The 26,824-nt window shown below is 38.5% G+C and overlaps 1 protein-coding gene across 2 annotated transcripts in view; it reads right to left on the reverse strand.

The window, feature by feature from the left end:
- The window catches only part of BLTP3A (bridge-like lipid transfer protein family member 3A), an 81,525-nt gene that overhangs the window by 24,270 nt on the left and 30,431 nt on the right, over nt 1-26,824 (reverse strand). Inside the window, exons 2-8 of one of the 2 annotated variants that reach the window (XM_079147199.1) lie at nt 21,301-21,463; nt 21,161-21,199; nt 20,393-20,484; nt 12,953-13,142; nt 12,393-12,533; nt 11,590-11,760; nt 11,048-11,237 (exon numbers count right to left, since the gene is read on the reverse strand). In XM_079147199.1, coding sequence (XP_079003325.1) covers nt 11,048-11,237; nt 11,590-11,760; nt 12,393-12,533; nt 12,953-13,142; nt 20,393-20,484; nt 21,161-21,199; nt 21,301-21,463 — 986 coding nt within the window. Of the gene's footprint in view, nt 1-11,047; nt 11,238-11,589; nt 11,761-12,392; nt 12,534-12,952; nt 13,143-20,392; nt 20,485-21,160; nt 21,200-21,300; nt 21,464-26,824 lie in introns of those variants that run through there. The other variant, XM_079147200.1, reaches the window with a different exon arrangement.

Raw genomic sequence — 26,824 nt, forward strand, 5'->3', positions numbered from 1 at the left:
CATATGACTTTGAGATGGCGCAGTGGAGCAAAACACAGCCCTCTGGTCACAGCCATCTACCTGCCACAGTTTGAAGCATCATCTTCCATTCTGTAAACTATCCATGAACTCAAAGTCAAAGCTGCTCATGTGATGCCCAAGAAAGCCCAATGAGAGAAATTAAATACTAAGGAATAAAATTTTGTCAGGTAGGGTTAAGTTGTTTCTAAGATTTCCCTGACTCCTAAATCCAATTTTCAACGTCCATAACAAGCAAATATCAAGACAAAAAGTAGATTATGGTTGCTTAGGGCTGCAAAATGTCTAAAATTGATTATAGTGATGGTTGCATAACCCTATAAATAAGAAGACTGGAAAACTAAAATTTGTTGTGTAATCTAAGAGGATGAATTTATGGTATGTAAATTATATCTCTTTTTACCTAAGGGTGACTATGATCTCAACTAAAAATGCCTGACCTAGGTTTCTACAGGAAGAGCCTTCAAAACCCAAGCTACCTCTGTTGGGTTGTCTAGAACTAAAGGAACAAAAAACTACATGGACTAAGCATATTGGAAAAGGAACTAGAATTAAAATCAAATATAATAATTACTATCATACCTATATGATATATGTGAACACATAAATCATTCATAAGATGTAATGATAAATAGTATACAAAAATGATTAATAAAAACCCTTTGAGTCCATTGGAGTAGCACATGCTTTTGATCCCAACAACTCAGGAGGCTGAGGCAGAACTGAGAGTTCAAGCCCAGCCTGGACAACACAGTGAAACCCAGTATTAAAAAAAATTCTGCAGTGAGCTGATAGGAAGAGGAAATAGCCAGGTCTCAAGAAAGAGAAGCATCTTGGGCAATTTAGTAAGTCGGTCTGTCTGTGCGTGTCTCTCTCTCTCTCTGTGTATACACACACACACACACACACACACACACACACACATATATTTATTTATTTATTTATACTTCAAAACAAAGAAAAAGAAAAAATATATTTATTTATTTATAAAAAGTTGGGAGCATAACTCCAATCAGAAGGCTTCCCTAGCATGAATGAGGCTGTGGGTTCCACCCCCAGTAAAGCAGAGAGAGAGAAATTTTTTGGTTTATAGACTTCACCCTGAGGAAAAACAGTTAAAAAGAGGCAAGTGATTTGCTCTCTTTTCCCAATCTACCACCAACCTGTAAAGCTGCTCCACTTTCATTTTAAGAAATAGTATTGGCAGGCAACTCCTACTGGGTCCCCTCTTGCCCTGAGGGAGCACTCTCTTTTCTTCAACTTGAATAAATACTACTCTTTTACTCTCCGTCTTCCTTGTCCACGGATTTCATTCTTTGGATTCACAAGACAAGAACCAGGAAAGGAGGTACTGGAAGATGGCTGGGGTCTGCTGCAATACTATAGCAGCAGAGGCTGGAAATCCTATTTCATCTTTTGGGGACTTGTCTGGGATACGTTAGAAGGCATGATCCCTGTCCTACATACACCTTGTCCACGACACCAACCAACTGCCAGCCACTATAAACCTCTGGAATGTCCTGATGCACGAAATGCCCCACTTACAAATAGTCATACAGATGGAATCCAGAATGAAATTCCCATCTACTGGGTACCCTTAGATAGGCCTCTTAGGAGGACCTGACTGCCATTCCCTTTCAACACCCCTTTTCAATCTGCGGTAGCCAGGGTAGTTGTTGCCCTTTTCCCCTTATGGTAGTCAGGGGCACTTCTTAGGGGGAAGTAAATAAAATAGGATAGCTAATAAAACAGGTTAAGGAAACAGGCCCTATGATGGCTTCTCTAAATGTAAAGGCCATTCCACAAGATTAGCCTGTAGAAGTGTTACGAACATTCCAGCCAATTCCTTTGTTCCAGAGTGGCAAGAAAGGGAGGTGGGATAGATTTGAGTAAAGGTTACAGACTATAAGGCTAACAATGGCTTTGGCATTTTTCCAATACCTATTTAGCATAGATTTTGACCAATAGCTTTGGTACTTTTCCAAGACCTGATTAACATAGAAATCTTGACCAATTCCCCTATCCATTAACTATATAAGTCCATAGATAGCACACATAATCGGCAACCTCATTGGGTACCCTCTTACCCTAAGGGATCTCTGTCTCTTTTCTTCTTACTTCACTAAATACTACCTTTTTACACTTCAAAAAAAGAAAGAAATAAAAGAAACAGTGATGGCACTGGGGATATAGTTCAGTGGCAGAGAGCTTTCTTATGTGCAAGGACCTGGGTTCAAGTCTCAGCATCACAAAAAAAATAAAATAAAAGAAAGAGAGAAAAGAAAAAAAAAAAAATGTCACCCCACCTCATGTCAAATTGACCCAACAAGTTTTCCATCATTTCACCTCTAATAATAAGGGTTAGGTGAACATGTTAGTCAGCAGTGCCAGCACCCAGTTATAAGCACCATTGGTGAAAAAGGCAATAGGTGCTGCCTTCAAATAGTTTCTACAGCAGCACTGTCCTAAAGAACTGTCTGTGATGATGGACATGTTCTATGGTTTATAGATAATATAAAGCACTTGAAATGTAGTTAGATAAATGAAGAATTTTTATTTTAATTAAAATGAAAACAAGTTCTTAATTTAGTTAATTTCATTTGGCTACATGTGGCTAGTGACTATCATATTGGACAGAGAATTCTAGAGCAACAATGTACAACAGTAATATAATAAGTCACATAAGTAATTTTTTAATATTCTAGTAACTGCATGAACAAAAAGTTTTAAAATTTGAAATTAATTTTAAAAAATATTTAAACCAATACAGCCAAAATATGATCATTTCAATGTGTAAAAGTAATTACTGGCCATTTGCCTGCCTCTTGCCTGTCCATCGCCTGCCTTACACCTGTCCATAACCCAACGCACGAGGTTCACCTCCAGATCATCGGACAACAGTCAGCAAACTGATCGCCAACTGCCAGTGGAACACCAGCTGCCTGCAGTTGCCTGGAAGTTCACTATTACAGTACCCGCAGGTTTGATTACACGCGGCTGCCGCCATTTTGAGACAACAGCCAGGCCCCGTAGGACCCATGGCTGGACTGACTGAGCCCCATCTCCAGGATCCCTCAGCCCAACCGATCACTCCCTGCCTCTGGGGCCCTCACACTGACTGACTGCTCCCTGCCACCAGGACCCCCAGACCAACTGACTGTGCCCTATCACAGGGACCCCAGACAGACTGATTGCAACCGGTCTCCAGGATCCCACAACCACACCAAACTCAGCCAAACTCCAGGACCCCTGCCTGACCAACTGCATCCCACCTACAGGACCTCCTGCTGACCACAGCCACACCCTGAGCTGCAAGCTCCCCATTTGCCAACACATTTGGAAGCCAGAGCGGCCATCGTGGATAATCCTGAAAGCCAAAGCTCCGATCGTTAGGTGGGGTAAAACCCATCCTGAGACGCCTGCTGGAGGCTTGAAGCTCATTGTCAGGTACCTCTCATGCATCAGGCTACTGAACACTGGGAGGTTTGAATACTATATGACCGTTATAGTGTAGATTTTCTTTTTTCTTCTTATTGAAAAAATTTAAGTTTTTATTTCTTTACTTTTCTTGCTCTCTTTTCCTTTTGCTTACCTGTTCCCTCAGAGTCTCTTTCTCCCTTTTTTGCCTGCTAACATCCAATTTCTTTTGATTTCACTCTCCCTTTCTATTATCTAGAACTTCTGTATATTCTTTTCTTGTCCCAATAACAGCCACATTCTACATCCCTCTGCATCCTCTTTGTCCTCCATTTGAAACTGCACCTTATTGCAAATCTGTTTTACTGAAGATAATATTTGAACTCATTCTGTTTATTATGACAATTTTGTTATTGTCCTCATAGGGGCTATTTGGTCTAGGAGTGCATAGTGTCTGAATTGGGCACTGCTAATATTGATCTCCCCTTAAAGAAAGGGTTTTGGAAATCTATAGGGTCACTATAAGCCTATAGGGGGAAATCTGTAATACCCCAGATCTGCACTGCTAGAGGGGAAGATACATGAACAACATGAAAAAACAAGGGAAGAAATTGATCCAAACAAATCTGGATTCTATATTAATAGAATCCAATGACAGTATGTTAGAAGAAGTGTCAGAAAAGGACTTCAGATTATACATGATTAAGATGATTCGCAAAGCAAAGTATGAGATAAGAGAGCAAATGCAGGCAATGAATGATAATACCAATAAGCTGAAAGAGCACCTGCAGGAAACAAAAGATCATTTCAACAAAGAGACAGAGATTCTCAAAAAAAAAAAAAAAAAAAAAAAAAAAAAAAAACCAAATGGAAATCCTTGAAATGAAGAAAACAATAAACCAAATAAAAATCTCAATGGAAAGCATCACCAAAAGACTAGACCACTTGGAAGACAGAACCTCAGACAATGAAGACAAAATATTTAATCTTGAAAATAAAGTTGCCCAAACAGAGAAGATGGTAAGAAATCATGAACAGAATCTCCAAGAACTATGGGACATCATGAAAAGACCAAATTTAAGAATTATTGGGATTGAGGAAGGCACAGAGATACAAACCAAAGGAACGAACAATCTATTCAATGAAATAATATCAGAAAATTTCCAACCTGAAGAATGAAATGGAAAATCAAATACAAGAGGCTTACAGAACACCAAATGCACAAAATCACAACAGATCTACACCAAGGCACATTATAATGAAAATACTTAACATTCAAAATAAAGATAGGATTTTGAAGGCTACAAGAGAAAAGCAAGAGATTCCATATAGGGGGAGACCAATACGGATAGCAGCCAACTTCTCAGCCCAGACTCTAAAAGCTAGAAGGGCCTGGAACAATGTATTTCAAGCTCTGAAAGAACATGGTTGCCAACCAAGAATCCTATACCCAGCAAAACTAACGTTCAGATTTGAAGATGAAATACAATACTTCCGTGAGAAACAAAAGTTAAAAGAATTTACAAATAGAAAGCCTGCAGTACAGAAGGTTCTCAACAAAATATTCCATGAGGAGGAAATGAAGAACAACAATGTAGGTCAGCAAAGGGAGGAAATACCTTAGAGAAAAATCACTCAAAGGAGAAACCAAGCCAACTTAAAAACCAAAAATAAGCTCAAATGACTGGGAATACAAATCATATCTCAATAATAACCCTGAACGTTAATGGCCTAAACTCATCAATCAAAAGACACAGACTGGCAGAATGGATTAAAAAGAAAGACCCAACAATATGCTGCCTGCAAGAGACTCATCTTACAGAAAAAGACATCCACAGACTAAAGGTGAAAGGATGGGAAAAAACCTACCACGCACATGGACTCAGTAAAAAAGTGGGGGTTTCCATTCTTATATCAGATAAAGTGGACTTCAAGCCAAAGTTAGTCAGAAGGGATAAAGAAGGACACTTCATACTGCTTAAGGGAATCATAAATCAGGAAGACATAACGATTGTAAATATTTACACCCCAAACAACAGTGTATCCCTGTACATCAAACAAATCCTTCTCAATTTCAGGAATCACATAGACCACAACACAATAATTCTGGGTGACTTTAATGCACTGCTGTTACCACTAGATAAGATCTTCCAAACAAAACCAACCAAAGAAACCATAGAACCCAATAACACAATCAATAACCTAGACTTAATAGACATATATACAGAATATCCCATCCATCAACGAGCAGATTCACTTTCTTCTCAGCAGCACATGGAACCTTCTCGAAAATAGACCATATGTTATGCCACAAAGCAGCCCTTAGGAAATGCAAAAAAATAGAGATACTGCCTTGTGTTCTATCAGATCACAATGGAATGAAATTAGAAATCAATGACAAAATAAAAAACAAATTACTCCAACACCTGAAGACTAAATAATATGCTATTGAATGAAACATGGATAACAAAAAACATCAGGGAGGAGATAAAAAAATTCTTAGAGGTCAATGAGAACGACGATACAACATACCAAAATCTCTGGGACACTATGAAAGCAGTACTAAGCGGAAAAGTCATTGCATGGAGCACATTCCAGAAAAAAATGAAAAGTCAACAATTAAATGACCTTAACATTACAGCTGAAAGCCCTAGAAAAAGAAGAACAGAATAACAGCAAAAGTAGTAGAAGATAGGAAATAATTAAAATCAGAGCTGAAATCAATGAAATTGAAACAAAAGAAACAATTCAAAAAACTGACAAAACAAAAAGTTGGTTCTTTGAGAAAGTAAACAAAATAGATAAACCCTTAGCCACACTAACAAAGAGAAGGAGAGAGAAGACTCAAATTACTAAAATTTGTGATGAAAAAGAAAATATCACGACAGACACCACTGAGATACAGAACATAATGATAAGCTACTTTGAAAATCTATATTCCAACAAAACAGAAACTACCGAAGACATTGACAAATTTCTAGAGACATATGCTCCTCTCAAACTGAACCAGGAGGACATACACAATTTAAACAGATCAATATCAAGCAATGAAATAGAAGAAGCCATTAAAAATCTACCATCCAAGAAAAGCCCAGGACCAGACGGATTCTCAGCCAAGTTCTACAAGACCTTCAAAGAAGAACTCATTCCAATACTTCTCAAAGTATTCCAGGAAATAGAAAAGGAGGGTACCCTACCAAACTCATTCTGTGAAGCTAATATCACCCTCATACCCAAACCAGGAAAAGACACATCAAGGAAAGAAAATTTTAGACCAATATACTTGATGAATATAGATGCAAAGATCCTTAACAAAATATTGGCAAACCGTATCCAAAAACATATTAAGAAAATTGTGCATCACGATCAAGTGGGGTTCATCCCTGGAATTCAAGGATGGTTTAACATCCGTAAATCAATAAATGCAATCCATCATGTCAACAGACTTAAGGATAAGAATCACATGGTTATTTCAATTGACGCAGAAAAAGCGTTCAACAAAATACAACACCCCTTCATGCTCAAAACACTAGAAATAATAGGGATAGTAGGAACATACCTGAATATTGTAAAGGCTATCTATGCTAAGCCCATGGCCAACATCATTCTTAATGGAGAAAAACTGAAACCATTCCCTTTAAAAATGGGAACAAGACAGGGATGTCCTCTTTCACCATTCTATTCAACACTGTCCTCAAAACTCTAGCCAGAGCAATTAGGCAGACTAAAGAAATTAAAGGGATATGAATAGGAAAAGAGGAACTTAAACTGTCACTATTTGCTGATGACATGATTCTACATTTAGAGGAACCCAAAACCTCCTCCAGAAAACTTCTAGACCTCATCAATGAATTCAGCAAAATAGCAGGCTATAAAATCAACATGCATAAATCTAAAGCATTTTTATACGCAAGCAATGAAACAGCTGAAAGGGAAATGAGGAAAACAACTCCATTTGCAATAGCCTCAAAAAAAATAAAATACTTGGGCATCAATCTAACCAAAGAGGTAAAAGATCTCTACAATGAAAACTACAAAACATTGAAGAAAGAAATTGAGGAAGACCTTAGAAGATGGAAAGATCTCCCATGTTCTTGGATAGGCAGAATTAATATTGTCAAAATGGCCATACTACCAAAAGTGCTATACAGATTCAATGCAATTCCAATTAAAATCCCAATGATGTACCTTACAGAAATAGAGCAAGCAGTCATGAAATTCATCTGGAAGAATAAGAAACCCAGAATAGCTAAAGCAATCCTTAGCAGGAAGAATGAAACAGGGGTATCGCAATACCAGGACTTCAACTATACTACAAAGCAATAGTAACAAAAACAGCATGGTATTGGCACCAAAATAGACAGGTAGATCAATGGTACAGAATAGAGGACATGGACACAAACCCAAATAAATACAATTTTCTCATACTAGACAAAGGTGCCAAAAATATGCAATGGAGAAAAGATAGCCTCTTCAACAAATGGTGCTGGGAAAACTGGAAATCCATATGCAACAGAATGAAACTAAACCCCTATCCCTCACCCTGCACAAAAATCAATTCACAATGGATCAAGGACCTCGAAATCAGACCAGAGACCCTGCATCTTATAGAAGAAAAAGTAGGTCCAAATCTTCACCTTGTTGACTTAGGATCAGACTTCCTTAACAGGACTCCCATAGCACAAGAAATAAAAGCAAGAATCAACAACTGGGATAGATTCAAACTAAATAGCTTTCTCTCAGCAAAGGAAACTATCAGCAATGCGAAGAGAGAGCCTACAGAGTGGGAGAATATCTTTGCCACTCATACTTCAGATAGAGCACTAATTTCCAGAATATATAAAGAACTCAAAAAACTCTACACCAAGAATACAAATAACCCAATCAACAAATGGGCTAAGGATATGAACAGATGCTTCACAGAAGAAGATCTACAAGCAATCAACAAACATATGAAAAAATGTTCACCATCTTTAGTAATAAGAGAAATGCAAATCAAAACTACACTAAGATTCCATCTCACCCCAATTAGAATGCGATTATCAAGAACACAAGCAACAATAGGTGTTGGAGAGGATGTGTGTTGCTAGTGGGGCTGCAAATCAGTGCAGCCACTCTAGAAAGCAGTGTGGAGATGCCTTAGAAAACTTGGAATGGACCCACCATTTGACCCAGCTATTGGCCTATACCCAAAGGACTTAAAATCAGCATACTACAGAGATACAGCCACATTAATGTTCATAGCTGCTCAATTCACAATAGCCAGACTGTGGAACCAACCTAGATGTCCTTCAATTGATGAATGAATAAAGAAACTGTGGTATATATATACAATGGAATATTACTCAGCTATAAAGAATAATAAAATTATGGCATTTGCAGGCAAATGGATGAAATTGGAGAATATCATGCTAAGTGAGATAAGCCAATCTCAAAAATCCAAAAGACGAATGATTTCGCTGATAAGCAGATGACAACACATAATGGGGGGTGGAAGGGAGGCAAGAATGGAGGAAGGAGGGACTGTATAGAGGGAAAAGAGGGGTGGGGGGAGGAAAAAAATAACAGAATGAATCAAATATCATTATCCTATGTAAATGTATGAATATGCAAATGGTATGCTGTTACTCCATGTACAAACAGAAACAACATGTATCCTATTTGTTTACAATAAAAATAAATTAAAAAAAAAAAAAAAGAAATCTCACTTTTTTCAGTCACATTTCAAGCACCCAGTAATCACATGTGGCTAGTGACTACTGCATTAGACAGAACAACTCCAGAGAATATGAAAGTCCTTTTTTTTTAACCACTGAGTTCTCCCTTCCACTTTCTCCCCCAAATCCCAAATCAAAGTTACAAAAATTCTCCCTACTCTTTGCCCTTTCACTGAGTAATATACCACACTTAGGTATGGTCAGCTGGGAATTATCCCCATATCTAAAAGTATCTCATGTAAAACTTCCTTAAATTCCACCAAATGGAACTATTTAGTTTAGTAGGTAAATAGTAAGACTACAGTTATCCATATATTAGTGTGGATTATAGAACCATGGCACCTGAAGAAGACAGTGCTATTATCAAGTGATATAAGTAAACTCTCAAAAATGCACTCTTAATTAAAACTTCTGAAAGAATTAAAAATAAAACAAAAAAACAGGCTGGGGTTGTAGCTCAGTGGTAGAACACTTGCATAGCATGTGTGAGGTACTAGGTTGGATCCTTAGCATTAAAATGCAGTCTGTAAAAATAAAAAATAATAATAAATAAAAATAAACAAATAAAAATATATAAAATAAAGGTATGCTGTCTATGTACAACTACAAAAGATAAAAAAGTAAAAATTAGAAAACCACTCAAAACCTTTAGGTAACACTTGAAAGAAATAACCACACAAAATAATAATCATTTTACTAACAAACTTGCAAAATGAGTGGTTTGCAAATTATTACTTGTGGTGGCAAAAGTGAGCTTTAGCTGTCATTGTGCCTCTCTTCTCTCTCAAAATGAGAGTAGTGGATTGAAATCATTTCAAGATCAAGGAATAGTCAAAGGAGTGAGGCAGTGCTGCTTAGCAAAGCAGGAAGAAAAAAAAAATAGGTAAGTCCCCCATCAAAAGTGAGTCTAGGTCCCATTAAGAAGCAGATATAGTCTTCAGAGAATAGGCAGCAAGAGTCTACCACATTAAGCATCAAAAACCAAGAACTGGCAGAACAGAGAAGTTTAAAGGAAACATAGGCAGTGTTGAAGAAAAAAGTAGCAGACTAATAATAAAACCCAATATTTGCCTGTAATTAAGGTCCTCCCAATTTAGTAGATTATCTCAGTTGAGCCTGACAACCTCCAAGGTCAATGAGTATGATATGATTTAACTAAATTTCACAAATGAGGAAACTCAAAAGAGGTTAAGCAAAAGGTTGGCTGATTTCACCAAGGCTAATAAATGTCAGTTACTTTTTTTCATTTTGAATAAATATATTCTGAATAAATATATGTGCATATGAAACCAATCAGTCTAAACATGAGAAGAACAGAGTATAACCTTCCTGCTTGGGAAGAGCACACTTACACACAATATATATTTCAATTGACTCAAAAAATCTGAAAATTCTGGGGTTTGGAGTATAGCTCAGTGGTAAAACATGTGCTTGGTATATGCAAGGCCCTGGGTTTGATTCTTGGTTCCAAAAAAAAAAGCAAAGAAAGAAAGAAAGAAAATCTGAAAATTCTAAGGTTTCCTATTATTGAATTTACTTTGCTAACCTCTGACACCAGTGGCTCTTAACCTCTGGCAAGCCATCAGCTTTGCCCAGGGGGCTCTGGGGAGAAAAAAAAAAAAAAAAGTTCACACTGCTGAACTCTACCCTTAAAGATTCTGATTCGGTGGAGTTGACGAGAAGCCCAACATCTGTATTTTGTTACCTATAACAGGTGGCTCACTGTACCCTAAAGGCTAAAGAGCAATGCCACCTACTAACAAACCTACGATAAGCCATGCCTATGATTAAGGGAAGGCTCCACAATGTCTCTGAAAAACAGCCTCATCCCAGGTTGTGTCCAGAGCTGGACAGTGATGTGGACCGCCCAGCCCAGGCTCAGCCCTCATGAGTACCTGGATCTCGGGACTGGCTATCATCACAAATGTGTAGGTCCAGGCGGGAGATGAGCAGGTGGTAGGAGGACTCTTTCACATCAAATTTCTCAAAGTACTGGCTGAGCCGGCTGCTGCTGCTGCTGTTTCCCTGGCTGCCACCAAATGCCTGGGCCCAGGACTGCTGGGCACTGGGAGGAGGGGGAGTGATCTACATGTGACAGATAAAAAAACAAAACAAAACAAAACAAACAAAAAAAAAAAAAACAAGAAGTCCAGACCCCTAAAAGTCTCCTTTGTATGTTTCCTTTAATTAGCCCTTCCTAAATAAATCCATAATTTGGCAAGATGCCCCTTCCCTCTCCATTGGCTAGCACTGTAATACCAATACACCAATGAAAAGGATAAATGAAATATCAGAGGTGTGAGCAAAACCTACAAGCATCTAGAAGTAAATGACAAATACCCCAAATAAGCCAATAGTCAATTCCACCACATTAATACAAACAGATTTGGCCTGCCATCTCCCCAGCACTACCCAGGGTACCCATTTTGTCTCTAACCTGTACAGGTTCAGGGGCCAAGCTCTTTCTTTGCTGGGCTGACTTGTCCATGGCCTCACTCAGCGACTCGGCATACTTCATCATAGCCTTGAGCTGTGAGTCGGTTAGCACCCAGAGCAAGTCATCCAACAGGAACATCAGCTTGGAGGCTAGCACATTACAATCTTTGGTCTGAGAAGGTAGGGTCACAGAGAACATGCGTTTACCATTTTGTATCATTGTAACACCTCAAAGTGACTGGCATCTGATCAGTTTTAGAGGTAACTTTCACTCTCCAGGATAAAAGAATCAAGCTCTTAGAAAAGACTATTTCTTAAGAAACTACTTGAGTTTGCTTGAACAACAGAAAGCAGCAACAGTCAACTGTGAGGTGCTTTGTCAGTGTGCCCATATTTAGATAAACATTGTAGCTTTTTTTTTTTTGAACCCAGAGGTACTTAACCACTAAGCCACATCCCCAGCCCTTTATTTAATATTTTATTAGAGACAGGGTCTCACTGAGTTGCTTAGTGCTTCACTAAGTTGCTGAGGCTGGCTTTAAACTGGCGATCCTCCTACCTCAGCCTCCCAAGTTACTGGAATTATAGGCATGCGCCACTGTGCCCAGCAACACTGCAGTTTTCAAAATTAAGAAAATAGAGACTGGAAACTTTCTCACTGGTATTATGCAACACTGAATTTCAGGCCATCCCTGTTCAGCTGTCATTCAAGGGCCATTTACATTCCAAACAATATGGGACTATCACTTCCAGGTTGTCTAGTACACTGAAAGAAGTTTTCATGAGGGCAGAGAACACACTCACTCTTCTCTTGAGGGCTATTTGGATCCTGCCTTGGTTGGTAATAAGCCTCAGTGGGGTGGTGATTGGGTCTTGGTCACCATTATCTGTAGCATCTGCCTCAATTCGAAGTGTCTGCCAAGTTATTTCCTTAAATGTTAAAACCTGAGAGGAGAGAGAAAAAAAAAAAAAAACCCTTACTTCTGTATAAGGAATTAACCGAGTCAGGATTCTAAGGGGAAAAGACTAGCAAGGCAGAGACTCCCCATTCTTAGTTGGAACCCTAACGGAAAGCAGTGCGTCAAAGGCCCTACCTGAGGGAAGAATGGAGTAATAAAGCTGTACGGAAAGGGTTCTGGGGCTCCCAGGGATGGGGGAATATTTGAGGAAGTCTCCAAAGCAGAAATAACACCATTTAACAATTTATCTTACTTTAAATACATCCCTTTCTCTCCCCTCAAAATGCTAAGGCTGGGCTGGGGAGATAGCTCAGCTGGTAGAGTTCTTGACTTGCAAGCACAAGGCCCTGAGTTTGATCCCCAGTACCGCCAAAAAAAAAAAAAAAAAAGTGCTAAGGCTGTCACCTCTCCTCGGCGGGGATCAGTGATGCGAGTCAGACGAAGGTCACTCTGCTGCCAGTTGGGGTTGACACTGTAACCCTGGAGCTGCCACAATTCAAAAGAAGCATGGAAGGCCTTGGAGTGAATCTTGATGGTGATGGAATTGACGATGATGAACATCCCCTCCACTACCTTTTCAGCAAAGCCATACTCACTACAACAAATGAGGCAGACCAATGATCAGAATCATAGGAGGTTTCATTTTGTCTTTATCCTGGAAGACATCAGATCAAGCTATTGGGTGCTAGAAGTGTGAGTGCTTATTTCTCTTTTCTTGTTGCTTTTATAAGATTTCTAAATTTCTATAGTGATGATAAAGAGTGATAACAAATTATCCTTTTTCTTTGTTTTGTTTTTGTGGTGCTGGGGATTGAACCCAGAGCCTTGTATATACAGGCAAGAGCTTTACCACTGAGCTACATCCTAGCCCAAAGTACAACGTATTCCTTTTAATGGGATATTTTACCCCCTGTACTGGGGATTTAAACCCAGCATCTCTCTTCCACTGAGTTACATTTCCAGCCTTTTTTTCATTTTTTTGTATTGAGACAGGGTCTCATCAAGTTGCCCAGGCTGGCCTTGAATTTGCAATCTTCCTGCCTCAGCCTGAGATTACAGACAGGCACCTCTACACCCAACTTCTAATGGGATTTTTTTTAAACAATGGAATTTTTAAAAAGAGTTGACCTGGAAGCAAACTTCCTCCTATTAGAATAAACTGATAAATCTATGTATAGCTCACAAACTACCTGAATAAACATTCAGATATTATCTGTGCAGAAAGAAGACATTAGGTTTCTACAAAATCTTCAAAGACAAAGAATACTCTGCAAAGGAAGTGGGAAGATGAAAGAAATACAGCAAGTGATTTAATACTGTGAATCTACCCAAGAATATTCCCACCTTTGCCCTGCCAAATACTTCCCATTGAGTGGTACTTCTACAGTGAAAAGTGAGCAATGGCGAAGAGAGAGGAACAAAGATTTTTTTTTTTTTTTTTTTTGATACCAGGAATTGAACCCAGTGGTGCTTAAACACTGAGCCACATCACCAGCCCCTTTTTAAATTTTTTTTTTTTTAGAGACAGGGTCTCACTAAGTTGCTGAAGCTGGCTTTGAACTTGAGATCCTCCAGTCTCAGCCTCACAAGCCTTTGGGATTAACAGGTGTACGACACTGAGCCCAGCACAAAGAACATCTTTAAAGTCCTCTGGACACAGAAACACAGGCATTCTCAAAATGTAGGTGAAATCACCTCTCATTACAAAAAACAAAAAGAAGGTATGAAAATTCAAACTAAAAAATTTTTATATATTTGCAATTTATTCACAAAAAAGCTAATAAAAAGACCTACAGCCCAGTCAGGCATGTGGTGCTCCCCTGTATTTCCAGCTACTTGAGAGATTGAGGCAGAAGGATCACGAGTTCAAGGTCAGCTGGGGCAATTTAGTAAGACCCTAAGACTCTGTCTCAAAATAAAAAATAAAAAAGGGTTGGTCATATAGTTCAGGGGTAACGTGTCCTGAGTTCAATTCTAGTATCACAAAATAAAGAAGAGAAAAAGAAAGACAGACCAACCAAGAGCCCAACAAAAATGGAACATAGTATGGAAGTTCTCAGAAAAACATATGCAAATAGCTATTAAACATAAAATGATGCTGGACCCTACTCATAAATCAAAACTACACTGGGAATCACTTGATTTATGACAAAGGTCACAGTAAATGGGGAAAAGAGCTTTTTTCAGTAAATGGTGCATGGTCAGTTTGGTATATTCATAAAGAGAAGAAATAATATTGACCTCTATGCTATAATCAAACAAAAAATCAATTTCAAGATAGCTTGGAAATCTAAATGTGAAAAGTCACATAATAATGCTTTTAGAAGAAAAAAATCATCTTCATGCCTTAAGTTAGAAAAAGATTCCTTAAACAAGACATAGAAAGTGCTAACAAAAGGGAAAGACATACTATACTACATTAGAATTAATAATTTCTGTTCAACACAACAATAACAAAAATATTAAAAGTAATGGGAGGAAGGATGGGAGGGAAAAGGGGGTATCATGAACTAAAATCAAATTCCATGCACATATGAGTTTGTCAGGATGGATCCAACTACTATATCCAACTATCAAGTTCTAAAAGCTCTAACACATACATACAAAAAAAAAAAAAAAAAAAGTAACAGGAAAGGCTAGGGGTGTAGCTCAATGATAGAGTATACACTTAACATGTGTGAAGCAACTACCAGTGGGACACTCACTGTCAGTGGAAAAAGTGGTACAACCACTCTGAAAAACCATCCAGCAGTATTGACTGAAGTAGAAACTCTGTAGTCTATGATCCAGTAACTCTACTGCTAGATATGCATGAAATAGAAATGTGTTCACATGTTCACCAAGAGGTAGATACAAAGAGGTTCATAGCAGCACTACTTTTTTTCTTATAACTTTTTAACTTAAATATGGAAAAAATTAATTATTTTTTTTTTTAGCAGGCGGGGGGGTACCAGGGATTGAACTCAGGGACATTCAATCACTAAGCCATATCCCCAGCCCTATTTTGTAAATTTAAGAGATAGGGTCTCAGGGCTGGGTGTGGCTCAGGGCTAGAGCGCTGGCCTAGCATGTGTGAGGCACTGGGTTCGATCCCCAGGACCACATAAAAAAACTAAATAAACAAAATAAAGATATTGTGTCCATGTACAACTAAAAATTTAAGAGATAGGATCTCACTGAGTTGCTGAGCACCTTGCTTTTGCTGAGGCTGGCTTTGAACCCATAATCTTCCTGCCTCAGCCTCCTGAGCTGCTGGGATTACAGATATGTGCCGCCACACCCCACTGAAAAATTAATTCTTTGTGGTATATGGGTCTATGAATTTTGACAAATGCATAGTCATGTACTGACTACCACAGTCGTGATAGGGAACAGTTCCACACAGCAATACTATACTCAATAGCCAGAAACTAGAAATATACCAAATGTCTCTCTACAACAGAATAGATAATTTATTATTCAGTCATAAAAAGGAATAAAGTATATTTGATGGTACTATTTATATGAAATATACAGAAAAGACATAGAAAGTAGATTCGTGGTTGCCAAGGTTGAGGCAGGGGAAATGAGGAATGACTGATTAATAGGTATGGGGTTTCTTTTTGGGTGATAAAAAAATGTTTTAAAAGTATGGTGATGGCTGCACATCCCAGGGAATGCAGAAGAAACCCTATGAAGTATACACATCAAATAGATGAGCTTTAGGGCATGTGAGTTATATCTCAATAAAGCTGTCTTTAAAAATATGCTGCCGGGGGCTGGGGATATAGCTCAGTTGGTAGAGTGCTTGCCTTGCAAGCACAAGGCCCTGGGTTCAATCCCCAGCACCGCAAAAAAAAAAAAAAAAAAAAAAAAATATGTTGCCAAAATACTAAGTGACTTATAAATAAGGTCATTTACTACTGTATATTTGTAATAGAAAAAAATTATAAATAATCCAAATATCCATCAGTAGAGGACTGGCTAAATTAACTATGGTACCTGCATAAAATAAGCATATTCTGCAGGTATAAGGAATAAAGCATCTCTTTATAGTTCCATGGATAAAAGTGAAAAGAGGAGTAAGTGGAAAAAAGTATTTATGATATGCTATATTTTGTGTAAGAAAGTGGGTAGACACAGCTGGGTACAGTGGTGCATACTCCCAGTGGCTCGGGAGGTTGAGGCAGGAGGATCATGAGTTCAAAGTCAAACTCAGCAAAAGCAAGGTGCTCAGCAACTCAGTGAGATCCTGTCTCTAAATAAAATACAAAATAGGGCTGAGGATGTGGTTCATTGGTCGAGTGTCCCTAGGTTCAGTCCCCGATATGAAAAAAAAGAAAATGGGTAGGCACAACACAAATATATCTACATACATATAATGTAGCCCATTTTACAGTTTTAACTTAAACCATATAATAGTTCAAAATAAATCTTAATTGAAACAAATGGACTTCTCTATATGTCAAGTTGGTAAACAATCATATAAAGAATGATTTCAAGTAATCTTAAAACATGATATTTTGACTATATATCCCTAATGTGATATATCTTTTTTCCCCCAGTACTGGGGGATTGAACACAGGGGCACTCAAACACTAAGCTACATCCTCAATCCATTTTATATTTTGAGACAAGGTCTCATTAAGTTGCCCAGGCTGGCCCTGAACTTGCAATCCTCCTTCCTGAGCTTCCCAAATAGCTGGGATTATAGGTGTGTGCCACCAGGCCCAGTACTAACGTGATATAACACACACACACACACACACACACACACACACACACACACCAGGCCCAGTACTAACGTGATATAACACACACACACACACACACACACACACACACAAATACACACACGTAATGCATTGAGTACTTCAAATTTTTAAATAATGCTATTGTATTTTTTTATTCCTTTATTTTATTTATTTATTTTTATGTGGTACTAAGGATTGAACCCAGTGCCTCACACATGCTAGGTAAGTGTTCTACCTCTGAGCTACACCTGCAGCCCAGTCCCGAGTACTTCTATTGATAGTTAGAATATAGGTTTTGTTATTTTTTGAAACCATTGAAAAACCAATCATTAATGATGTTCTTGTTGTTAAAGAACTCAAATTCAGTATAAGAATTTTTTAAATGTTGAATTTTAAAAGTAAACTCAAAACATTGTTTTCATTTTGTAGGTTAGAAATATCAGAATATTGGGGCTGGGGCTGTAACTCAGTGGTAAAGCACTTGCCTAGCACATGTGAGGCACTGGGTTCAATCCTCAGCACCACATAAAAATAAATAAATAAAGGCATTGTATCTATTTACAACTAAAAAAAATTTTTTTAAATATTAAAAAAGAAATATCAGAACATTGTCCTGATTTATTTCTCTGTGTGTGTGTGTGTGTACGCGCACACGCGCACATGCGTGTCAAGAATTGAACCCAGGGACACTTGACCACTGAGCCACATCCCCAACCCTTTTTATTTTTTATTTTGAGACAGGGTTTCATTAAGTTGCTGAGAGTCTCACTAAATTGCTGAGGCTGACCTTCAATTTGCAACCCTCCTGTCTCAGCCTCCCCAGTCCCTGGGATTACAGGCAAGCACCACCACATCCAGCTTATTTTTCTTTCTTCTTTTTTTTTTGGTAGGGGGGTACCAGGAATTGAACCCAGGGGTGCTTAACCACTGAGTCACATCCCCAGTCCTTTTTATTTTTATTTTGAGACAGAGTCTCACTAAGTTGGTTAGGGCCTTGCTAAATTGCTAAAGCAGGCTTTGAACTTGGAATCCTCCTGCCTCAGTCTTTTAAGCTGCCAGGATTACAGGCATGCACCACTGCACCTGGGTATTTTAAAGATTTCTTTAAAATACCTCTTTTCTGGTACAAGATACTGAACGGCGTTAAAGCAATGACAACTCAATAAACACAATTTTGCTCAGACAACAGTCTCTAAACAGCATTTCTCACTAAATAAATCAGGGGTCCTTGGAGAAATGTCTCATCTGGGACAAAGATGTACAAGAGAAGCCTGGAATTTTTCTCTCTAAAAACAGAAAGATTACTGAGGTCTTTTCCAAAGGATATAGGTGCTCACTTGGAAAGGTTCCAACTAGGAGGACATGTGAGTATCAAAAACAATAAATGACTATAAAGATATGATGATACAATAAATCTATTTAAAAATTAAATGTTAAAGATAGGATTTAAAAATGTAAAAATGTATAAAAAGAATGTAAAATGTCCAAAGAATATAAAATGGTAAATCACTCTGGAAAAGTTTGGCATTTTCTTAAAAATTTAAATAATATACTACCTGACAATTCCATTCCTAAGTATTTTCCCAACAAAAATAACAGACATAACCACATAAAAATTGCTATACAAATGTTTACAGTCACATTATTCACAATAGTAAAAAAAAAAAAAACAAATAAAATAACCATCAACACGGGATAAATAATGCCTACAATGGATTATGACTCAGTGCTATGATCTAAATGTTTATGTTCCCCCTAAATTCATCATATACTGAAACCTAAAGCTCAGCTTGAAGGTTTTAGGAAATGGAACCTTTGGGAGGTGATTAGGATGTAGTAAAGGTTTCACCAATGGCATTAGTAACTTTATAAAGGAGGACCAAGGGAGATCCTTCACCCCTTGGAATTATTCTTACCAAGAAAAAAAATTTTTTTTAATCAGGTCAAGTCCTAAAAATGTAACTACTGGATTAAATGAGAAACATTTTAAATTATACATTGAGGATATGATCAGTCAAAATACAAAATGAGGGATTAGAAAAATTATTTTCTACAAAGAATAAATGGTGTATCAAAAGATGTGTGTATACAGCCAGGCACAGTGGTGCAGTCTTTGCAGATATAATCAAGTTAAGATGAATACTAGATTTGGATGGGTCCTAACCCAATGATGGATATCCTCATTAGAAGAGGGAAATTTGCCTTCAGGCACATACCTGTATTCCCAGCTACTCAGGAGGCTGAATGAGGAGGACCTCAAGTTTGAGGCCAACATGATCAACTTAAATGAGACCCTGTCTCAAAATAAAAAAGGGCTAGGGATGTAGCTCAGTGGTTGAGTGCCCCTGGGTTCAATCCCCAGTAATGGGGAGAAAAACAAAAAGGTGTATGTTAGGGCTTAGGGTGTACCTTGGTGGTAAAGTGCTAGCTTAGTGTACAGAAGGACCTGGGTTCAATCCCCAGCACTGAAAAAAAAAAAAGTGTATGTGTTGGAGAAAGAGTAAATTAAAAGGTTTTCAAAAGCATGTGACCCAAACATAATGTGTAGATCTGTTTTGATCTACATTGTACTGTTAAAACACAGATTTAGATAATACAGATACACACACACACACACACACACACACACACACGTGTATGTGTTTGTTCTGCAGTGCTGGGGATCAAATCTAGGACTTGCTCATGCTAGGCAAGCACTCTACCACTAAACTACACCATCTAGTCCTAAAAAAAATAGAGATAATTTAGGAAAATTGATTATAAAATAGATATTAGATGATATTAAAGAATTCTTATTTATTCTACCAAATGATAGTTAATTTTTTGCCAATCCTTGTCTATTAAAGACATATGATATGGAAGTATTTTCAAGTGGAATCACATGGTGTCAGGGATTTGTTTTCAAGTACTACAAGGCACAGAAGAAAGATGATAAAAGAAAGGCAAAATGTTGTTAACTGCTGAAGTTAGATCTCGGGTACATGGCAATTCATTAACTATTTTATTAGTGTACATTTGAAAATTCCAATAACAAAAACATTTTATTCTTTAACTAAAAAGGAAATCTGGAGCAGTAAATACATTGGAGATAACAGGGCCCAAAGCAACTAACCTCTGTCCTGAAGCAAGGGCAATGGGAGACTGTCCATTGGGGGGCCGAGGCTCCTCGCACGTCTTCATCTCCACCTCTACCTTATCCAGACACTGGAACAGAAGCCATGCAGAGCTAAGCACGTGCACAAAACCACACAGCACATAGGAAGACAGCAGACTTTGTGCTGATAATCACCCAAGAATCAACATGAACTAAACTCTTAACTTTCCCTGTCAGGATTCCAAGGGAAAACAGGGAAGTCTAGGGATAGAACCTGGACGGCAAAAATTGTTATTTAAAAAATAATAATAACAGCCAGGGGTGTTGGAACACACCTGTAATCTCAGCTACTCAGGAAGATGAGGCAGGAAGACCAACACAGCAGAGGGAAACAAAAGGGCATTGGAAAAGCATAAGAACAGAATAATTCCTGGCCTGGGCAACCTAGTGAAACTTTGCCTCAAATTAAAATCAAAAGAGGCCTGGGACATAGCTTAGTGGCAAGGTGCCCCTGAGTTCAAACCCCAATACTGGAGGGGGGAAATACTTCAAAGGGTTTATGAGTTTGTGTCTCCGTGCTAATTCTTATACTGCACAGCAGTTCCAGAATAAGCCAGGACAACAATCATCACTCTGTCTCAGAGAGAAGCTTACAGGGCCATAAAGAAGTACCTACCACTCCCAAAAGGTTCAGCCCATCAGGATTTCTCCCCATCTTCCCTCCTATCTTTGAAAGACTACCTTAGCCAAACCATTTAATTACTTGCAATCAAGAAATGTCATTACCAAGCAAATTGGATGTGTCTTCAACTTTGTCCATTGGATCTGAAAGAGGAAAGCAAAAACTCAGGGATGTGGGAGCTGCCCTTCAAGAAGGCAGGCCTACTGGCCAAAGACAGCAGCATCACTCTGACCCCTGTTCTCACCCGGATGGAGGCCCTGTTGCAGTAGACCCGGGTGATGGCTAACCATGTGGGCAGTTCCAGCACATTCTGTAGAACCTCTTCATCCAGCTCCAGGTTGGTGAGCTGACCCTCCCCTTTCAGGGTGCTCAAGTTGATTTTGTCTGGGGAAAGATTCTTAGTGAACCTGAAAAGAGTAAAGAAAAGAAGATATTACATCCATGGGAATCTGCTAAATAGTCACTAACACTTCTGAATCTGGAGTAAAGAGAAAGTTAAAGAACAAATATTGACTAATGACCACACTCTCTACACCATGTAAGATGTTAGGTGAGGTCTATCATTCTATCATCCTACTCAATACTACTTTGGGGACTCTGCGAAAATGCCTGTAGCAGTGAAAACAAAGTATTTTGATATTTCTGAATCCCCACATAAAAACAGAGCAACTAAACAGCAACACGAAAAGTCCATGGATAATATTTACAAGGAGACTAGAAGATAAAGTATCCTCATAAATCCCCATATGTGACAGGTGAGTAAAAAACATCAACAGTCACTTGACATGAGTGCCTTACACAGTTGGTAGGACAAAGTAGAGGGAAGCAAGAGGGCATCTGACAAGCCTGGGAACAGAAGAACCCCAAGACAACCAATAAGTATTAAATGAAAATCAATGTGGGCCAATTTGAGAAAAGCAAACTGAGAGGGGTTTTGTCTAACACAAAGGGTCTCAGTAAGACTCCAGGGAACTGGAACACTGTAGTTCTAGAAACTTGTGAAACTAACCTTCCAAAGTTCCCTCCTAGGAAATGTTCCTATACAGAAAAGAATAAAAAATGAGCAAGATAGAGATAACAGAAATGCACAGCCATAATCCCTACTCAGGGCGTTGAGGCAGGAGGATAGCAAATTGGAGGCTAGCTTGGGCAACTTAGTGAGACCTGCCTCAAAAAAATAGATAAATAAAAAGGGGATGTAGCTTCATGGTAGAATGACTCTGGGGTCAATCTCCAGTATAAAAATAAAGAGGAGGCAAGGAGCAGGAAAGGAAGGGAAGGGGAGAGAAAGAAAAGAAGAGATTATCCAAATAAAAGTATGGAAGGGGAACAGACAACCAGGACATCTCAGAGAGCAAACCGTTGCTTTCTAATACTACCTGAAGCAACAGAAGAGGAAGTTCTATGCAGTTAACAATACGAAATAGTAGGTTGACTATTCTTGGCTTATTAAGCAGGGTAAAAACACTCCCTGACCCTTGACACTACGTTTACTGATGTGATCAAAGAACAAACTGCCATCTATAGTCTTCCCAAAGAGGACTGATCCTGTTTCTCATCAAGCCCCTGGCCCTAGTTGCTGAAGTGAAGGAAAACCGCTGAACTGCACACTCCATGAGAGTGCCGTCAACAAACATGACCTAGAGTTTCCCACAGTGTACATGGGAAACTCTAGGTCAACTGCCTGACACGAACAATTCACAGGCAAGGTCTTCCCACTAGTCCTACACTAACTGCTCCAGTCTTGTTCATATGCTCACCCACTCCCTTTCCTGGAGCATCCTCCTCAATACCAATTTAAGGCTCAACTTGAGACTTTTCACTAAGGCTTTCATTCCCTAACTGCTACAATTCACACTAAACTCTTTTCTTCTCCATTCCTGGAATCCGTAACACATTTAGGTGATGATCATAGGGAGTCTTAAAATATTCTTCAATTTATAAAGCCTCTGCTCAGAAGTTAAGTGGAGATTAGGGCCTTAATTTAGAGCTTGCCAATCAAAATGGTGACCTGACAGAACGCTGGGCCTACATAATTCTTAGCTGATTGCTCTGCTAGCTAACTACTCCCAGCTCCCTTCTGTCATCTTTTTGGCAGGATCAATTGAAGACCAGTTCTTCATAGCATAACCCTCTCCTACACAACAGACTGTTTAGATGAATCTCATTATCTTTGTTGCTGCCTCTCACACTTACTGTTTTCCTCCAATAACAAATTATATTTTGCCTACAACCTTAATTTATTATGGTTTGGTGGTTAAGAACAGGCTTTGGAGGTGACTTGAGCCCCAGACCTGGCTCTCTCTTTTCAGAAGCTGTGACTTTAGGCAAACTATTAACCAATCTCATAGGGTTGTTGAGGTGGTTAAAAGAGTTAACATATACTAAATAATTAGCTTTTAATAAGTGCTCAATAAAGTAATCACTTATTATTTCTGGATCCCACAGCTCTCTCCCTTTAGAAAAGGCTTAAAATATTATCTTAAAAAAAAAAAAAAAGCTTTAGAAGGCTTAGATTGTTATTCTAGGACTCAGTTTATAAGCAACAATCCTTCAGCCCTATCTTTTCTACCTCATTCACTCTCAGTACACCTGATCCTATCCTTTCTATCCAGATTCCTTGATACTAAAATCTGAACAAAATTAAAGCTGAATTAATGTTCCCCAGAAAGCCTCCCCGTCATATACCCACTCCGGCTCCAGGAACGGAATTTCATCCCTTGTACTCTAGTACTCATGGTTCACAAGAGAACCACCAAGGATAGAGAACAAAATTACCAGTGAATTAGTCAAAATCAAGCTCATAAGAGCAAGATCAACTGAAAAACACTGGCCCATCCCTCCCCTGGGGGATTGGTTCTGATCCCCCTACCAGTACCAAAATCTGTGGATGCTCAATTCCCTTTTTATAAAATGGAATTATATTTGCATCTAACCTTCATATCTCCTCCCATATACTCTAAATCATTTCTAGATTACTAATAATACCTAATACAATGTACATGTTATGTAATTAGTTGTTATATGATACTTTTTTTAGGAAAAAAAGTCAGTACAATTTTTTTTTTTTTTTGGTACCTGGGATTGAACCCAGGGGCACTCGACCACTGAGCCACATTCCCAGCCCTATTTTATATTTGATTTACAGACAGGGTCTCATTGAGTTGCTTAGCACCTCACTTTCACTCACGATCCTCCAGTCTCAGCTTCCCAAATGGCTGGGATTACAGGCATATGTTTGCCATCATGTCCAGCTAGTACAGACATTTTTTTTAATGACTTTCTGGGGCAAAGCAGTACTGGGGATCAAACCCATGATCTCATGCATGCTAGGCAAGTGCTCTACCACTGAGACACATCTCCAGTCCAACAATTAAAAACAATTATATAGATATAGATATATATGTGTGTGTATAATATCTATTATATTTAATACATATTATATGTGTGTGTGCATCTATATAATATATATATATATATACTCCCCCCCAATCTGTAGTTGATTGAACCCATGAATTCAGAACCCACAGATCTGGAAGTTTGACCATAGCTGGTAACCAGCAGAGTTCTCTGAACTTTGTAGCCTGGTGAACCAACAAATGACAACATTGACTCCTTGGGGCAACTCTGTCAGTCAGAAGACCCTCACTTTATCCTGATGATGACCAGGGGAACTCATCTCTCTCACTGTCTTGAAAATAAATGCACCAGCCAGTGTTAGTTGTGTTAGTTAGTGTATGTAGTTAGTGTTGTCAACAACTCTAACACATCTGAACATCCAGAAAAACACAAGACCCAGAAAGACTCTTTGGAACTTTGTATCTAAAGTAAATGAGGCTGTGAATAAAAAATGGATCATTCAAGTTGCCAAGTAAGACACTGCAGGGAGGAGGAACAGCTATGAAAAGGGGCATAGATGAGTAAGCAAGCAAGAGGATAAACATCATCCTATTATTAAAATGTTGGCTTAGGAATCCCTCTACAGGGAAGATTGCCTGCTTCGGTCTTCACCTATTCACATGGTTCCCCTCCTACCTTCCTTCCCATTTTACTCTACCTGGCACACAGAATGCTGACTTAACACCTTTATTCAGGCTACCACTTTATTTAGATGATCACAACAACTCTAAATATTTGTGGGGTTTTTTGTTTGTTTGTTTTATTTTGTTTTTTACAGTGTTGGGGATTAAACCCAGGGCCACATGCATACTAGGCCAGCACTCTATAATTGAGCTACATCCTCAGCCTCAGAAAATGTCATTTTTAAAACAATTTATTTTCTACATCACAAGACTCCTCATCTGACCTGGACTAAGCAGAACCAAACTACTAATAAGGAGGACACTATACCTTGTCCTAGGAACAAAAGGAAGGTTCTTTATTAACATTATCTTAATGATTCTTTATAATATCCCACGAGGTAGAAATTATTATCCCCATTATACAAAGTTAGAGTATGAGGCTCAGCTGTGAAGTAATTTGCTCCAGGTGACAGGGCAGGAAGAGGTAGTCAGAATATGAACTCGGAACAGCTCACTGGAATTAGCTTCTATAAGCATCTGCTCTAACAGCATGAACAGTTCCTTCCAGAACAGACCTGGTGCAGAATGAATTTATAAGATGTCTCAGAAATGGTTGGAGAATATCTTTCCCTTTGTATAATCAAACCATGGTCTGTTTAACCTGTGGAAGAAGAATAAACCTAAAAAAAATTTTTGGTAAAGTTATAGTGTAATGCCATCAAAAACCTTTCCGCACTTCACCAACCCAATCAGGTTAATAAAAATCTTTCTTAAGTACCAGGGTTGTCAACCAGGGTTGACATCTAGTCTCTACAAAGATGTGAACAACAGACCGAGGATGCCGTGCCATCAGGTAGATGATAAATACCAAAAACTACACAGTGCTAAACAACCAAGACTTTTCCAAATCCACTATAAGATGGCTCGCAGTACATGTATGTCTGTTGGATCACCATAGACTTTTCCTGTCCAGTGACAATATAACATACAGTCTTGGGTCAGTTCTGAGCAAATGTTATGAGGCAATTCTGTCATTGCACCAACATCAGAGTGTACTTACACAAACCTAGATAGTACAGCCAACTACACCACCGTATATGTGGTTGGTCATTGACCAAAATGTTGGTATGCAGCACTTGACTGTTTTTTAACCTACCAATTGATTTTTAGAATTCAATGAAAAATGAACACCACCTTATTAGTTTCTCAAAAAATTCTTCAGTTAAGAATTCCTTAATTGGAGCTGGAAGTATAGCTCAGTCATTAAGCATTCACCTAACATATCTGAGGCCCTGGTTTCAAACCCTGGCACTGGAAAATAAAAAATCTTTAACTTATGTTGCCTGCATTTGGTAACAACAGCAAAGAATGGGTAATCCAGGGGTCATTACAGAAGTTTGCCAAGCCAAGGAAAACACTGCTGAGAATTATACAAGTCCAACTTTCAGTTCTCTCCTCACCCAAGCAGGAAGCAATTGTTCAAACTCTCTTCCCTTGCTGGAGTATGAGATTAAACTGCAGCAATATGACCATGAAGCCTGCTATTCCAAGTCATCTTCAACAGTCCAAATGAAACTGACAAGTACCAAGAGGATACTGAATTCTTGAGAAGAATCAGGTTGTATACTTCTCTTTCTGTACCTCACCGTCCCTGGCATAAACTTTATTCAGCATTTATGTTCCTAATTGAGGATGACATCAGTCAGTCCAAGGGTGGCTAAAAAGACTAATGGCAGCCTGCTATTT

The sequence above is a fragment of the Sciurus vulgaris genome, assembly GCF_902686455.1.
Source record: "Sciurus vulgaris genome assembly, chromosome: 7".
In the NCBI taxonomy this organism is placed as follows: domain Eukaryota; kingdom Metazoa; phylum Chordata; class Mammalia; order Rodentia; family Sciuridae; genus Sciurus; species Sciurus vulgaris.